The sequence below is a fragment of the Saimiri boliviensis genome, chromosome 11, assembly GCF_048565385.1.
Source record: "Saimiri boliviensis isolate mSaiBol1 chromosome 11, mSaiBol1.pri, whole genome shotgun sequence".
Classification (NCBI taxonomy): Eukaryota; Metazoa; Chordata; class Mammalia; order Primates; family Cebidae; genus Saimiri; species Saimiri boliviensis.
This window is the reverse complement of record NC_133459.1, coordinates 7919332-7934044: the sequence shown is the minus strand read 5'-3', so window position 1 is coordinate 7934044 and position 14713 is coordinate 7919332. Positions and strand designations below refer to the sequence as shown.

Genomic DNA, 14713 nt, shown 5'->3' with positions numbered 1-14713 from the left:
TGGTTTATTATGCACTGAGGGCCAGGGGTCCTTGGCCATACACGCATACACACACCATGTATACACATACACCCACCCAGGATTTATATATGTGTGTATATATATGTATATACACACACACACACACACACACACACGCCATACATGCAGGCTATATACACACACATACACACAGAGTCCATACACACACACACCATATATAAATACACACACAAGCCATATATATATACACACACACACATATATATGTATATATATATACATATGTTTTAGTGGAAACAGGGTCTCACTGTGTTGCCCAGGCTAGTCTCAAACTCCTGGCCCCAAGTGGTCTGCCTCCCCACTTAGCCTCTGCAAGTGCTGAAATGACAGGCATGAGCCATCATACCCAGCTGCCTTACCATTGATTAAATGGATCCTCCTCAAACAGCAGAAACGTGAGCGGGTCTAGACTCAGGCCGGGGCAGAGGGAAGGCCCCAGGTCCAGCTGGCCGGGGCCCCCAGATGACATGGGCTGAAACAAGGGACCCTGTGCGTGAGCTCCTTTGAACTGTTTTCTCTTTCCTTCAAGTATGAAGAGCTAAAAATTAAAAGAGGTGTTCGCAAAAAAAAAAAAAAAAAAGAGGTGTTCGCTTTCTCCTTTACACTTTTCAGAGAGTTCTGGCCCAAATAATGTGATTGCTAAGAATAATATACTTGAAGACACAGCTTGTCCCTGCCAGACTAATTTTTCCTGATGGTGTTTCGATTTCGCCTCCTCCCAGGTTTATCTTCCAACGTGGTCCCCATGTACTTAGGGGAGCTGGCCCCTAAAAACCTGAGGGGGGCTCTCGGGGTGGTGCCCCAGCTCTTCATTACTGTCGGCATCCTTGTGGCCCAGATCTTCGGTCTTCGGAATCTCCTTGCAAATGAAGATGGTGAGTTCAGGACATCTCGGGACCACCCTAGGCCCCTCCTCATTCTCCAAAGCCACTACCACAGGACAGGGCTTTCTGCGGACTGGTCTCTTCTAACAGGGTGGCTGTCCTTGGGGGGCCCATCCTGTCCTGAGCCCACACAGCAGGCCCTGGACAAAGGCGTGATGATGGACTGGCCAGTGTTTACTATCTAGTCCCTCTTAGGCGATGGATGAGGTGGCTTTGAGTGATCCGCTTCTCTGCCTGCTCAGCGGCTGTCCATATGGAGGACTGTGGCATAACAATGATAGCCACCAGTGTGCCAGGCTCTGTGCTTGAGGCAGGCCGAGCATCAGTTCACAGGACTGTTCCCAGCAACACTGTGGTCTGGGGCTCGGTGACGATCCCATTTTGCAGACCAGAAAGGGAAGGACCAGGAGTCAGGGTGGCCTGGCCCCATGGGTGAGGTGGTGAGGACATCCCAGACCCTGCCTCCACCCTCCTCAAGACAGCCCAGGGCCTGGCATGCAGAAGTTGAACAGATGCCTTTAACTGGTGTTGTTTTTGCATGACTTTCTCCCTTAAACCATCATCAGTCATCCCATCAGCCAAAACATAAGTCATTTCCCATCAGGGTTTCACATCCCGCCTGCAAGTCAGTCAAGTGGACCATCAAGCTCCGTCCTGCTTAGACGCTCTCTATAGAAAGTGCTTGTTGTGGGCCAAGTGCCAAGTCTTTTTTAGTAACTCATGTGTTCCTCAGAACAGTCCTCTGAAGCCTGGGCTGGTATCATACCCATTTTACAGGTGTATCACCTGAGGCACAGAGAGATTGGAAAACTGCTCCCAGCTCTCATGCGGATGCAGACCCACGGCACAGGCCTAGGTCCCTGTTTCAGTGCCACATGCTCCTGCCTCTCCTTCACTCCTGCATGTGTTGGGGACACTCACGCTGAGGTGCCACCCCCTCGTTAGGAGCTGGGACCAGAAGTGAATTAGCCAGGTTCCTGCCTCAGGGAGCTCTGCAGCAGAACTCAGAACCACACACGCTGCTCTAGGCGTTTGTGAAGCTCTCAGCTTCGTTTCCTTGCTTTGCCTCTAGTTTCACCTTTGGCAGCGGCAGGGTGAATGTTACCATTTCCACTCGCAGTGAGTGGACTCGCACCCAACATCTAGTCGGTGAGAGGCGTCCACGCTGAGTCTTGCAGCCTGTTCACTGCAGTATCAAACTCCGCTCATGAGTGCGGCCAGCCCACGTGTCCCCTCTATGTGGAATATTCAGGACATCCCCACTGTTCGTGGTGTCCTTTTATCATCAAAAGCTGCGGTGACCATTCCAGTTCAGGCGTCCTGGTAGCCTGGCTTCTCTGGGCACAGAGCTGGGAGCGGGCAGCTGGGTCAGGCCAGGTGTGCCCAGCTCCTCCAGCCCCTGCGAGACCGTCCTCTGAAGGACACGGGGACGTTCTCACCAGCACTCGGTGTTGCTGGCCTCGTGGGTGTGGTCCCTCTGGTGGGCGCAGCGATGCATCGCTGCTGAGCCCTGACGCCGGCGCTTCCCAAGTGTCCATCGCGGGGAATCGTTGTTCTTAGGGCTGGGAAAGCTGTGCCCTCCTGACCTGTGCCCCGCTCAGAGTGATGGGGCCGGCTCCGTGCAGAGGGTGCCTTTTGGGTGGTCGGGAGGCCGCTGGTGCCAGCTCGCTGCCTTCCTCCCAGGCTGGCCGATCCTGCTGGGGCTGACCGGGGTCCCCGCGGCGCTGCAGCTCGTTCTGCTGCCCTTCTTCCCCGAGAGCCCCAGATACCTGCTGATTCAGAAGAAAGACGAAGCGGCCGCCAAGAAAGGTAATGAGGACCCGGGCGGGTGCGGCCTCCAAGCTTTGCCCCCCAACCCTGGTCCGACAGCGCCACTTCTCCCCAGCCCTGAAGACACTGCGCGGCTGGGACTCCGTAGAGGCGGAGGTGGCCGAGATCCGGCAGGAGGACGAGGCGGAGAAGGCCGCCGGCTTTATCTCGGTGCTGAAGCTGTTCCGGATGCGCTCGCTGCGCTGGCAGCTGCTATCCATCATCATCCTCATGGGCGGCCAGCAGCTGTCGGGCGTCAACGCCGTATGGGCCGGGCCGTGGCTCGGGAGCCGGGGAGGGCTCGGGGGCGCAGGGCGTGGGTCCCGGCGCAGAGGCCGCCTCCTCCGGGCAGCCGCCCAGCCCCGTGCTTGCCTTGCAGATCTACTATTACGCGGACCAGATCTACCTGAGCGCCGGCGTGAAGGAGGAGCACGTGCAGTATGTGACGGCCGGCACCGGGGCCGTGAACGTGGTCATGACCTTCTGCGCTGTGAGTGTCCTGGGAGCAGCCCGCAGCCTCCACCCAAAGCCCCTCGGGCCCCCACGTCCCAGCCTCCGAGGGCAGCCCGTGGTTTCCAAACGTGGAGGCCCAGCCCCTCCTACAGAAGCTCCGTGTGGGAGGTGGCCCCGCACCGGCCCTTCACACTTGGGCCTGCCGAGCCGCACCGGGCCGAGGGCGACCGTCTGACCGGAATGTAGGGCGCCGGGTGGCTCCAGGCCCGGGGTACCTGGAGTGAGGCTCGGCCACCTCAGGATGGGAACAGGCTCCGTGGGGGCAGCGTCTCCGGTGCCTGCAGACATCTGGTCTCCTGGGCGGGCGCGGATCCTCAGGCTCAGGGTTGTGGGATTAGGAGGCCCTAGAGCTGAGTCTCAAGGGCGGGCAGCTGGGGGCCCCCGCATCCCAGCCACAGCCGACTTCCTGCTGGCCAACCGAGGGCATGTCTTGCACACAGGAGTGAGTGTGCTTGCACGCGGTGGGCAGCCGGCTTGCCCAGCTCGCCTCACAGCGGCCCCCTGGGAAGGGGCTGGAAGGAGGGTGACGCTGGGCCTGTCACCTGAGCCATGCCGCCGTGCTGTAGGTGTTCGTGGTGGAGCTGCTGGGTCGGAGGCTGCTGCTGCTGCTGGGCTTCTCCATCTGCCTCACAGCCTGCTGCGTGCTCACCGCGGCTCTGGCCCTGCAGGTGAGGGCGGGCCAGGGTCCCCGGAGCCCAGAGCTGCGCCAAGAAGACCAGGGCCGCTCCCACCCTCACCCCCACCTGCCTTAAAAAGGAAAGGGGGTCACAGTGAGCTGTTTTAGCAAATACAAGCGGCCAGATATCTAGGGGATCATGTGTCCTACTAGCCCACAGCCCACGTTCAGCTGATTTCCCAGTGGCTCATCGAGGTGGCACTGCCGGGGGAGGAGCGAGGTGCCATCCTCCACCCATCAGGGCAGGTTGGCCGCACCCTGGGGTCCCGTCCTAGCTTGTCTGCTCCAGGCGAACCAACTGCTTTCTCTCCACAGGACACGGTGTCCTGGATGCCATATATCAGCATCGTCTGTGTCATCTCCTACGTCGTAGGACACGCCCTTGGGCCCAGTACGTACCTGAAGCTGGCCTCAGGATGTCACCATCCCCTCCAGTCCCAGAAGCTCCTGGCTGGAGCTCCTTAGAGGCACCAGGGATGGCCCAGTGCAGCCTGGAAATGGCATCTCTTCCCCGCTCCACTGCGGGGGTGGGGGGAGTGGCACGAAATGAGGGCGAAAATGGTAAAGTGGTGGTGTGGGCAGGAACACACAGACTGTGCAGGCAGCAGAGTGGGCTTCACAGGTGGCCACTGGCCGGCCATCCTTGTTCGCTGCCATTTGCCTCCTGCGTGCTGCCCCACAGCCCGAGTCCTGGAGACGCCGCTGCTCCAGGGCCTGCATGGCCAGGCCTGGGATGCTCGGGCCTTCTCTGCCTTCAGGGAGGCTGCTCTCCTCCCTCCGCAGGTCCCATCCCCGCGCTGCTCATCACTGAGATCTTCCTGCAGTCCTCTCGGTCATCCGCCTTCATGGTGGGCGGCAGCGTGCACTGGCTCTCCAACTTCACCGTGGGCTTGATCTTCCCGTTCATCCAGGTGAGTGGGGCCCACTCTCACCAGATCGCCACGCAGTAGAGCACGGGCCCGTGGGCAAGCCCCGTCCCACACGTCACCTGCCCCTCTTCCCACAGGAGGGCCTCGGCCCATACAGCTTCATTGTCTTCGCTGTGATCTGTCTCCTCACCACCATCTACATCTTCCTGATTGTTCCCGAGACCAAAGCCAAGACGTTCATGGAGATCAATCAGATTTTCACCAAAATGAATAAGGTGTCTGAAGTGTACCCAGAAAAGGAGGAACTGAAAGAGCTTCCACCTATCACTTCTGAACAGTGACTCTGGAGAGGAAGCCAGTGGAGCGGGTCTGCCAGGGCCTTCCTCCTTTGGCCTGTTTTTCTGACTTCTAGCTGTCTGTAAATATCCAGAAATAAAACGAGTCTGACGTGGAATGCAGCCCTCCTCGCCAGCCTCCCCACCCCAGTGGGAACTGTGCAAAGCGCTTCCTTGCTGTTCTCGAAGCCGGGCTGTCTCTCTCCAGACCAACCCCTCGCCACCCCCGAGTCAAGTGAACAGCTGGTCTTCCACCTTGCTGGGTCAGCCTTTGTGTGGCTCCTGGTAACATAACAAAAACAGTTACTATAGTGGCGAAATGGAAGGAATCAAATTTTGCCAGATAAACGGACTCTGTGGCCCCGACAGATCTTCTGGGGCCCTGGGCATTTGTTTAGAGCCAAATTCATCTTCTTATCAGATCCTTTTCCAGAAATACCTATCTAGGAAGGTGCGATGTCAGAAACAACGACATCCAGAAAGCTGAGGAGCACGTCCCTGTGGAGACACTTGAGTCAGAATTCTTAATCCTAAATTAAATTATTAGTGGAAAATGGAATTGCTTCTGTGTAGTCAATAAAATGAATCTGATCACTTTTCAACAAGACATACTGCTGTTCTGAGAGCAGGTGGGAGGCAGGAGGACATTCCGGGCTCCTTCAGGCAGTTTGACTGCACAGGTATTAGTTCCTTTAGGACAGGGGCTTGGTCGGTTTTGTTTATCCCTGAATCTCCAGCATCTAGAAGAGGGCCTCTGGAGGCTGAGGTGGGAGGATTGCTTCAGCCTGGGAGGTGGAGGTTGCAGTGAGCTGAGATTTCACCACTATACTCCAGCCTGAGCAACACAGACCCCATCTCAAAAAAAATTTTTTTTTTAATTGGGCATGGTGGCATGCCCTTATGGTCCCAGCTCTTTGGGAGGCTGAAATGGGAGGATCACTTGAGCCCAGGAGGTCAAGGCTGTCCTGGGCCATGATCGCATCACTGCATTCCAGCCTGCATGACAGAGTGAAACCTTGTCTCGAATAAATAAATAAATGTAAGATTGAGCAAGCTTCCAAATGTCCTCAGGTGTGTAGTGAGATCTTGAGGAGTCTTGAAATCTTGAGACTGTGGCCAGGGAGGAGTCTTGAAATCTTGAGACTGTGGCAAGGGAAAAGGAACAGGGTCTTGATATGGTTTGGCTGTGTCCCCACCCAAATCTCATCTTGAATTGTAACTCCCATAATTCCCCTGCATTGTGGGAGGGACCCTGTGGGGGATAATTGAATCATGGGGGCAGTTTCCCCCATACTGTTCTCATGGTAGTGAATCAGCCCCATGAGATCTGATGGTTCTATACGAGGAAACACCTTTTGCTTGGTTCTTATTCTCCCTCATCTGCCACCATGTAAGATGTGCCTTTTGGTTTCTACCATGATTGTAAGGCCTCCCCAGCCACGTGGAATGGTGAGTACATTAAACCTCTTTTTCTTTACAATTTACTCACTCTCTAGTATGTCTTTATCAGCAGCATGAATATGCATTAACACAGGTTTCCCACCAAAAATAGAGGGAGCTGGAGGCTTTTCTTAGAGATATGAATAAAGGGTGCAAGTATAAGTTTATGTATGTACAAAAATATAGATAAAACCTTGAAAGTGCTGAATGGCCTGTGCAAGAAGTGACATCTTCTCCTGGTAGTTGGGTGGCAGAGACTGGTGGCTGGGAGAGACAGTAGTGGGACTTCGGAGCACCTTTTGTGAGTATGGAATGGAGATTCCACAACCAACAAGCTAAATCACTCACAAGCAGGTCCAGAGGAAGTATATAGAACACTGTGGTTGAACCATCCTTGACCTTCTGCAGCAGGGATCTGCATCCTGGAAGGGGCACAGAAGCAACCAAAGATGAAGGCTCTGAGAGGTGAGGAGTAGCCAGGTTAGGATATCAGAAGAAGTCACGACACTGTGGCACCTCTAACACCGGGGAGGCTATGAAGTTCATGGTTCTGGATGTCTACTTCCTGGGTTCAAACTTTGGTTCTGCCATATTAATTGTGCAACTCAGGCAAGTTACTTGGCTTTTCTGTACCTCAGTTTTCTCTTCTGTTAAATGGAACTAATAATAAATGTCTCACATGGCCATCTTGAGAATTAAATAAATTTATATGTAGATCAGTGGTTTATATTTAGTATTCTTAGGTACTTTTAAGTGCTTGAATATAAGCATTAATCTTGAGGACAAATAAACTTACACATAAGCTACAGTGAGAGACCACTATACCAGGATTGAGCAATCCAGTAAATGGTTGGCAGATGGTGGGGCCATTTCACAGTTGCAATGGGAGGTTACAGATAAGCAGGGAGAGAGAGCGAATGGTCCGTGTGGTAGTAGATCATTATCTACTCCGAGTAGACTTGGAGACCTGGGTATGAACTCACATGCAGTTTAATGTAGATTCAGGCCACTATACAAATATTTATAGATACGCATCTACATACGGGTTAGCAAAATACAGCAGGAGGAGAGGTGTGGGAGTCCAGAAAGGAGGTGAGGAATTTGGAAAGACGAATATAATTTCTCCAGTTGGAGAAGATGCGACAGGAAGGTGAGGGATGGGCATTCCAGGCAACAGGCAGCACAGAGAGCTGTGGAGGCGTTCAGGGTCACTACAGCTTATTTGGTCTGAAAGTGAAGCCAGAGAGGCAGCAGTGGGTGTGGGGTGGGGACAGCTGTAGTGGATCATGTGGGTCCCAGGAGCCAAGTTGAACTTCATTGTCAAGACAGCCTGGGGTTATGTGATGACTGAGTTTCCAGGAGCACCTGGCAGCAATGTGAAGGGGTGGGGCTTGGATAGGGAGACCAGTTGGTGCATAATGAGGGCCCAGCAAAGCCCTCCATGGTCAGGGCTGAATGTGAGGAAGCATTCAGAAAGTCAGTAGGATTTGGGATCCACTCAGCCCTCAGCGGTGAGCAGTCTGGCATCCCTGCCAGGTTTCTAATATGGGCCAATGGGGCATGGCTGGAAGAGCTGGGTGGCAGGTTTTAGGAGAAGGTCATATCTACTTCTTGGACCTGTTGAGATGGAGGAGATCATGGGATACACAGAAGATATCTAGAAGGAAGGTGGCATGGGGCTCTGGAGCTCCGGGGAGCAGGGACATAGGTTTGGGGAAACCACATATCTGTTAGCACCTACTCTGTGCCAGGTCCTGAGTGAAAGGTGCAGTGAAGAAAAGTAGCCCGAGGTGACAGGTGGAGGAGCAGCTGAACAGAGAGAGGAGTGGGGCGGCTCGGGGGCAGCGTATGCAAGCGTCTTATAGGAGAGGGTCGGCCGTGGTTCAGGGAGTGATAGGAGGCAGGTGATGCCGAGGCAGAAAGGGGGTGGGGAGGAGGAAGGGGACACTGTGCAGACACTCAGTAGGCCCCCAGGAACATCAGAGATTCTATTCTGAATGTGTTGGGAGGCCAGTGGCTCACTTGAGCCGAGAGTATTCTGATCTGATTTGCAATTTAAGAAATCATTCCAGCTGCTCCGGAGAAGAGTCTGAAGGAGACCACGAGACAGCAAGGAAATCAGATCCTTACAAAAGATCTGCGAATAGGTTAAAGCACCATGTTTGCGTAAGATTGCCCCAGGTTTGCTGACCAAGAGGATGAAAGGTGGGAGGTGGGCTGGGTGTGCTGGCTCATGCCTGGAATCCCAGCACTTTGGGTGGGAGGATCACTTGAGGTCACGACTTCGAGACAAGCCTGGGCAACGTAGTGAGACCACCACCCCCAGCCCCCCGCCCCGGCCATCTCTACAAAAAGTAAATATAAAAATAACTGATGCTGTGGTGCACACCTGTAGTCCCAGCAACATGGGTGTCTGAGGCAGGAGGATCGCTTGTACCTAGGAGTCATGATCACACCAGTGCACTCCAGTCTGGGCAACAGAGCAAGACCTTTCTTCAAATAAATAACTTTTTTTTTAAGATGGGACATGGAGCACCGTCCAACAAGGGGCATAGGAAAGCCAGCAGAGAGGACAGAGCTGCCAAGCTCTGCCACTTGCTGAGACCAGAAAAAGAGTCCCCCTTGGATTCAACGACTCAGTGACCTCGGTGTGCTACAGGAGGTAGCGTGGGGGCAGATGGTAGACTGCTAGTGTGAGGACTGCAACTGAGGCAGAAAAGAAAGATTGGGAGCTCTGGTTATTGTTCGCTCTTCCTTCCTCCCTTTGCTATTCCCGCTTGAGAGGGTGTTCTGTCGCTTACAGAACACATACACATACACAACGTAAAAAATAGGTATACACATATTGCAGGTTTGTAGCAACATCTTCTTACTGGCGGGGGAGGCATGATTTTCTTATAGATGTGGACCACTGGGGTGCCAAGCTGCCTGCAAAGATCAGTGAAAGCCGAGGAGAAATGACGCTCTGGGAGAATTAGACAATGTCAGGGGATGGCGATGCCTCCAGATGGCCTGCCACTGCCATCACACCAGCGGCAGCAGGGAGGCGCAGCCCAGGCTGCACACTCCTGGAGCCTGCAGGAGCTCCCCGGGTGCTGTGGCAGCTGCTCAGACTGTAGCTGTAGATCCCAACCTTCTGCTCCAGGAGCAGGGAGGAGGCCCCCCGAACCCCAACTCATGCAGCCGCAGCCACCCAAACTGTGGCTGCAGACTCAGGCATCCCTGCATTCTTGGGGGCCCAGGAAGGCCCCTCTGCCCTCATAGGCTTGGAACCATCTGCTTCTGCTACCTGGCTTCTCCCTGCTCTCGGCACCCACTTTGAGGTGCTGCCAGGGCTGCATGCTCCAGAAAGCAGGAGCTGGGGACAAGCAGGAGCCCCACCCCTTCTGAGTTCGTGGGGGTGGGAGCTCCCCAGGTGCAGCTGCCCCCCAACTCACCAGGCGCAGGCCCTAGGTGTCTCTGCAGTCTGTACCCCTTCAGGGGCCCAGCAAGGCCTTCCTGTACCTCCCCTCTGTCCCCACAGGCTCGGGGGTGTCTGCTCCCACTACCAGGCTGATCTTCGCTCCTGGCACCCACTCCAGTCTCAGAGCAGGGTTGGGGCTGAGCCTGGGCACTGTCACAGCTCAGCTGGGTGTGCAAACACCCTGGGAAGTGCTGACATACCAGCCCCCTGCCACCTTGGCCCCCTCTGGAATTTGGGCACTGATAAGCATGAGGGGAAGCTGAAGGGGTGCTGAGGGGGCTCAGTGCCAGCCTGCAGGTGCCCCTTAGTCCAAGCAACCTGGGCACCGTAGATAGCTGTGGGAGGCAGGCAGGATCCTGGGTAGAAGTGGACAGGTCCCCATAAGATCCCACCTTCAGGCAGGGACCTAAAGGCTAGGGGCTGGGCTGCCAGTCCTGCAGACCAGAGTGGAGACTTATGATGCTTTTTCTGGGCCCAGCCATGGTCCTCCACAGACCAATCAGCACATACTTCCTCCCCTCTGAGGTCCATAAAAGCCCTGGGCTCAGCCAGAACAGGGCCAAGGATGGAGAGATGACAGGATGACCAGCTGCAGAGAGGAGTTACCCTCTCCAGGGGCTGCTTCTCTGCTGAAAGCTGAACACTCAATGGGACAGTCTGCCTACAGGGAGGAGCTACCTACATGGGTCTCCTCTGAGCTGTTCCAACATGCAAGAAAGCTCCTCTTCGTCTCGTTCACCCTCCACCTGCCTGTATATCTCAGTCTTCCTGGATGCAGGACAAGAACTCAGGCAAAGGTGCCACCGGCCACAGGAGTTTCTGGCCAGAAAATCGACACCCCAGAGATCCCAGAACAATGCTGAGTCCCTCGGATGGGATCAAGGTCAGGACATTTGGCAGGTGAGAGATGGAGCCGAAGAGGGTTCAGATCCGTTTACTCACCACTGTGTCCACCGTGCTGGAACAGTGGCTGGCACAGAGTAGGGGCTCATTCAGTGTTTTTGGAATAAATGAGTCTTGGGAGGGAGGATTGTACACGGTTGATAGCAGAGCAAGAAAGAATGGAGCTAGGGAGGAGATGTCAGCCCCCAGAAGACATGTTCATAACCCAACTCAGGCAGCTGGAAGGTAGGTTTGACCAATGGTTTTGACACTTCCAGATGTCACATACCAAAACTCGGTAGACTAACATCAGGCTGCCTCTTTCTATTTTGCAAATAAAAACATTTTTTAAAAATTGGTCATGTGTACTGGCTCATGCCTATAATCCCAGCAGGACTGCTTGAGCCTGGGAGTTTGAGACCAGCCTCAGTAATAAAGTGAGACCCTGTCTTTAATTTGCATATATATATATTTAATATATACATACAATTTTTTAAAAGAACCCTCATCAACAACCAAAATGAGGAAAAGATGTTTTAAAAGCAAGGGCATTTACTGTCTAGGAAGGATGTAATCACAGAATCAATTTCAGTCTTTTAAATCGAATAGATTTTTGTCAGTGAAAACTTCACTCCATTGCCCTGTGTTCTGGCATTTCCTAGTGGCTTAACCACCAGGAGAGAAACCTCAGGAACAAGGGCAGGGCAGTGCTGTTCCATTACAGAAGGGCTCTCAGAAAAAAGAGCTGAAGTTCCCATCTGGAATGTTAGTTAACTGAGTCTTGCCCACTTCAGTCTGCTTTCTCCAGGGCCATTTCCTTAATTCCTGCAGGAAGGATGAGAAAGCAGGTGGCTGGCATCAAATATGTATGATCTGGTTTTCTTACGCATGAACCTTTCCTTTTTCCCCTCCTACTATTCTACAGTGAATTGAGTGCTTTTTCCCCCCTTTTTATGTGTTTGCCTTTTTCTTTTTTCATTTTTTTTTTTAAATAATGGCACCATCTCAGCTCACTGCAACCTCCACCACTCGGGATCAAGCAATCCTCCCACCTCGGCTTCCCTAGTAGCTGGGACTACAGACACATGCCACCATATCCAGCTAATTTTTATATTTTTTGTAGAAGCAGCATTTCGCCATGTTGCACAGGCTGGTCTTGAGCTCCTAAACTCAAGTGATCCACCAGTCTTGGCCTCCCAAAATGTTAGGATTACAGGCATGAGCCACCACACCAGGCCCTGACTGAATGCTTTTTGAGAGGCGGCTCTCGTCACCCTACATTCTGCATAGAACTGGAACACGTAAGTGATACGAACATGGCATCTTCTGTCTTTAGGAATTTACAGTGTAGCCAGGAAGATAAACACCAAGCATACCTTTTCCCTCCTTACACCCTTGAACTCAAAGTGGGTCACCAGAGCCATCTATGAAAATCTGACTAGGGTCCCTGCTCTTGCCAGATGTCTTAATTCATTTTGTGTTGCTATAACAGAATGCCACAGGCTAGACAATGTATAAGGAAAGAAGTATACTTGGCTCATGGTTCTGGAGGCTGGGAAGTCCAAGATTGAGGAGCTGCATCTTGTGAGGACCTTCCTGCTGGGTGATAACATGGCAGATTTTAGCCCAGTGAGACCCGTGTCAGAATTATGACCCACAGACCCCTAAGATAATAAATTGGTGTTGTTTTAAGCCGCTACATTTTTGGCAATTTATTACAGCAGCCATAGAAAACTAGTATAGAGATTTGATTGGGAAGTGGAGTGCTGCTGTTAATACCTAAATACTTAAAAGCATGGAAACAGCTTTAGCGTTGCACAATGGGAAGAGGCTGGGATAATTTTGAGAAGCATGCTATAAAACGCCTAGAGTGTCTTGAACAGACTGTTAGTAGAATTGTGAATGTTAATGACCCTGCTGGTGAGGACTCAGAAGGAAGGGAGGGGCAGAGCGGAGAAAATGCCTGTCCCTTTAAAGAATACCAACAACAGGCCAGGCACATTGGCTCACACCTCTAATCCCAGCACTTTGGGAGGCCAAGGTGGACAGATCACTTGAGGCCAGGAGTTCAAGACCAGCCTGGCAAACATGGTGAAACTCCGTCTCTATTAAAAATACATGGCCGGGCAAGGTGGCTCACACCTGTAATCCCAGCACTTTGGGCGGCTGAGGCAGGTGGATCACCTGAGGTCAGGAGTTCGAGACCAGCCTGGCGACATGCTGAAACCCCCTCTCTACTAAAAATACAAAACTTAGCTGGGCATGATGGCACATGCCTGTAGTCCCAGCTACTCAGGAGGCTGAGGCAGAAGAACACTTGAACCCAGGAGGCAGAGGTTGCAGTGAGTCAAGGCATGTGAGACCACACGCTTCTCAGCCCTCAGTGCCCCCACCCCTGCACGATCTCCTCCTCTCCACTTCTTCCCCCTCCTCCTCCTGGCCACTGCACTCCAGCCTGGGTGACAGAGTGAGACTGGAAAATAAAAATAAAAATTAGCTGGGCTTGGTGTTACAGTTACTTGGGAGTTACTTGGGAGGCCAAGGCACAAGAATTGCTTGAATGCTGGAGGCCGGAAGCTGCAGTGAGCTGAGATTATACCACTGCACTCCAGCCTGGGCAACAGAGCAAGACTTTGTCTCAAAAAAAAAAAAAAAAAAAAAAAAAAAGAGACACAGAGACAGAGAGAGAATACCTGCTACCTACAGCATAATCAGGAGCAGGATCAATAAGGACCTCTCAATCTCTCAGTCTTTTCAGGCACTCACCTGTTACCATCCATGGGCAAACACATTTTACTCCAGGTATACTTTTTTTGCGGGGGGAAACAGGTTCTGGCTCTGTCACCCAGGCTGGAGTGCAGTGGCATGATCATGGCTCACTACAGCCTCAACTCCTGTGCTCCAGTGATCCTTCTACGTCAGCCTTCAAGTAGCGGGGACCACAGGGGCGTGCCACCACACCCAGCTAATTTTTGTATTTTTGGTTGAACGGGGTTTCACTGTGCTCTCTGGCTGGTCTTGAACTTCTGAGCTCAAGCAATCCCTCCACCTCAGCCTCTCAATGTGCTGGGATGACAGGCATGAGCCATCTCACCCGGGCCTTCCCCAGGTACACTAAATGGATTTTGCTTTAGTCACTTCTCCTAAAGGTCATGTTCATTAAAAACATGTTAATGTTCCCATGTGCCTACATTTCATAATTATCCTTTAAAACAGGTATCTGGCATTCGAATCAGTAAATTACTTTATTCACTCTACTTTTCTTTCTTTCTTTCTTTTTTTTTTTTTTTTTTTTTGAGACAGAGTCTTGCTCTGTCACCAGGCTGGAGTGCAGTGGCGCAAGCTCGGCTCACTGCAACCTCCGCCTCCCGGTTTCAAGCAATGCTCCTGCCTCAGCCTCCCAAGTAGCCGGGACTACAGGGGCGCACCACCCCGCCCAGCTAATTTTTTTTTTTTTTTTTTTTTTTTTTAGTAGAGACAGGGTTTCACCATGTTGACCAGGATGGGTCTCAATCTCTTGACCTCATGATCCGCCTGCCTCAGCCCCTTAAAGTGCTGGGATTACAGCCATGAGCCACTGCACCCGGCCTACTTTAAAAAAAAAATGCCGTTAGAGATGATTCTGAAATAAGCACCTTTGTCCAATATTTTATTGACCTATTTAACACTATTAAGTGTAATTAGAAATAATAACATTGTGTTTCTCTGAAACTGTCTAATTTGCTCTTTTCCCCAAATGGACAATTAGTCCAAATGTGAAGGAGGAGGCACATATGAAGAACTTAGGAACACACAGAAGG

At 52.5% G+C, this 14713-nt stretch overlaps 1 protein-coding gene across 4 annotated transcripts in view; it reads left to right on the top strand.

Moving 5' to 3' along the window:
* The window catches only part of SLC2A5 (solute carrier family 2 member 5), a 52906-nt gene extending 47219 nt beyond the window's left edge, over positions 1-5687 (top strand). For 3 of the 4 annotated variants that reach the window (XM_074380019.1, XM_074380018.1, XM_003927922.4), the window contains 8 exons: positions 765-917; positions 2610-2735; positions 2812-2999; positions 3115-3225; positions 3815-3916; positions 4240-4315; positions 4708-4835; positions 4931-5687. In XM_074380019.1, coding sequence (XP_074236120.1) covers positions 765-917; positions 2610-2735; positions 2812-2999; positions 3115-3225; positions 3815-3916; positions 4240-4315; positions 4708-4835; positions 4931-5134 — 1088 coding nt within the window. In that variant the 3' untranslated portion in view covers positions 5135-5687. The remainder of the gene's footprint in view (positions 1-764; positions 918-2609; positions 2736-2811; positions 3000-3114; positions 3226-3814; positions 3917-4239; positions 4316-4707; positions 4836-4930) is intronic. The other variant, XM_074380020.1, reaches the window with a different exon arrangement.
* Positions 5688-14713: the final 9026 nt, after the last annotated feature.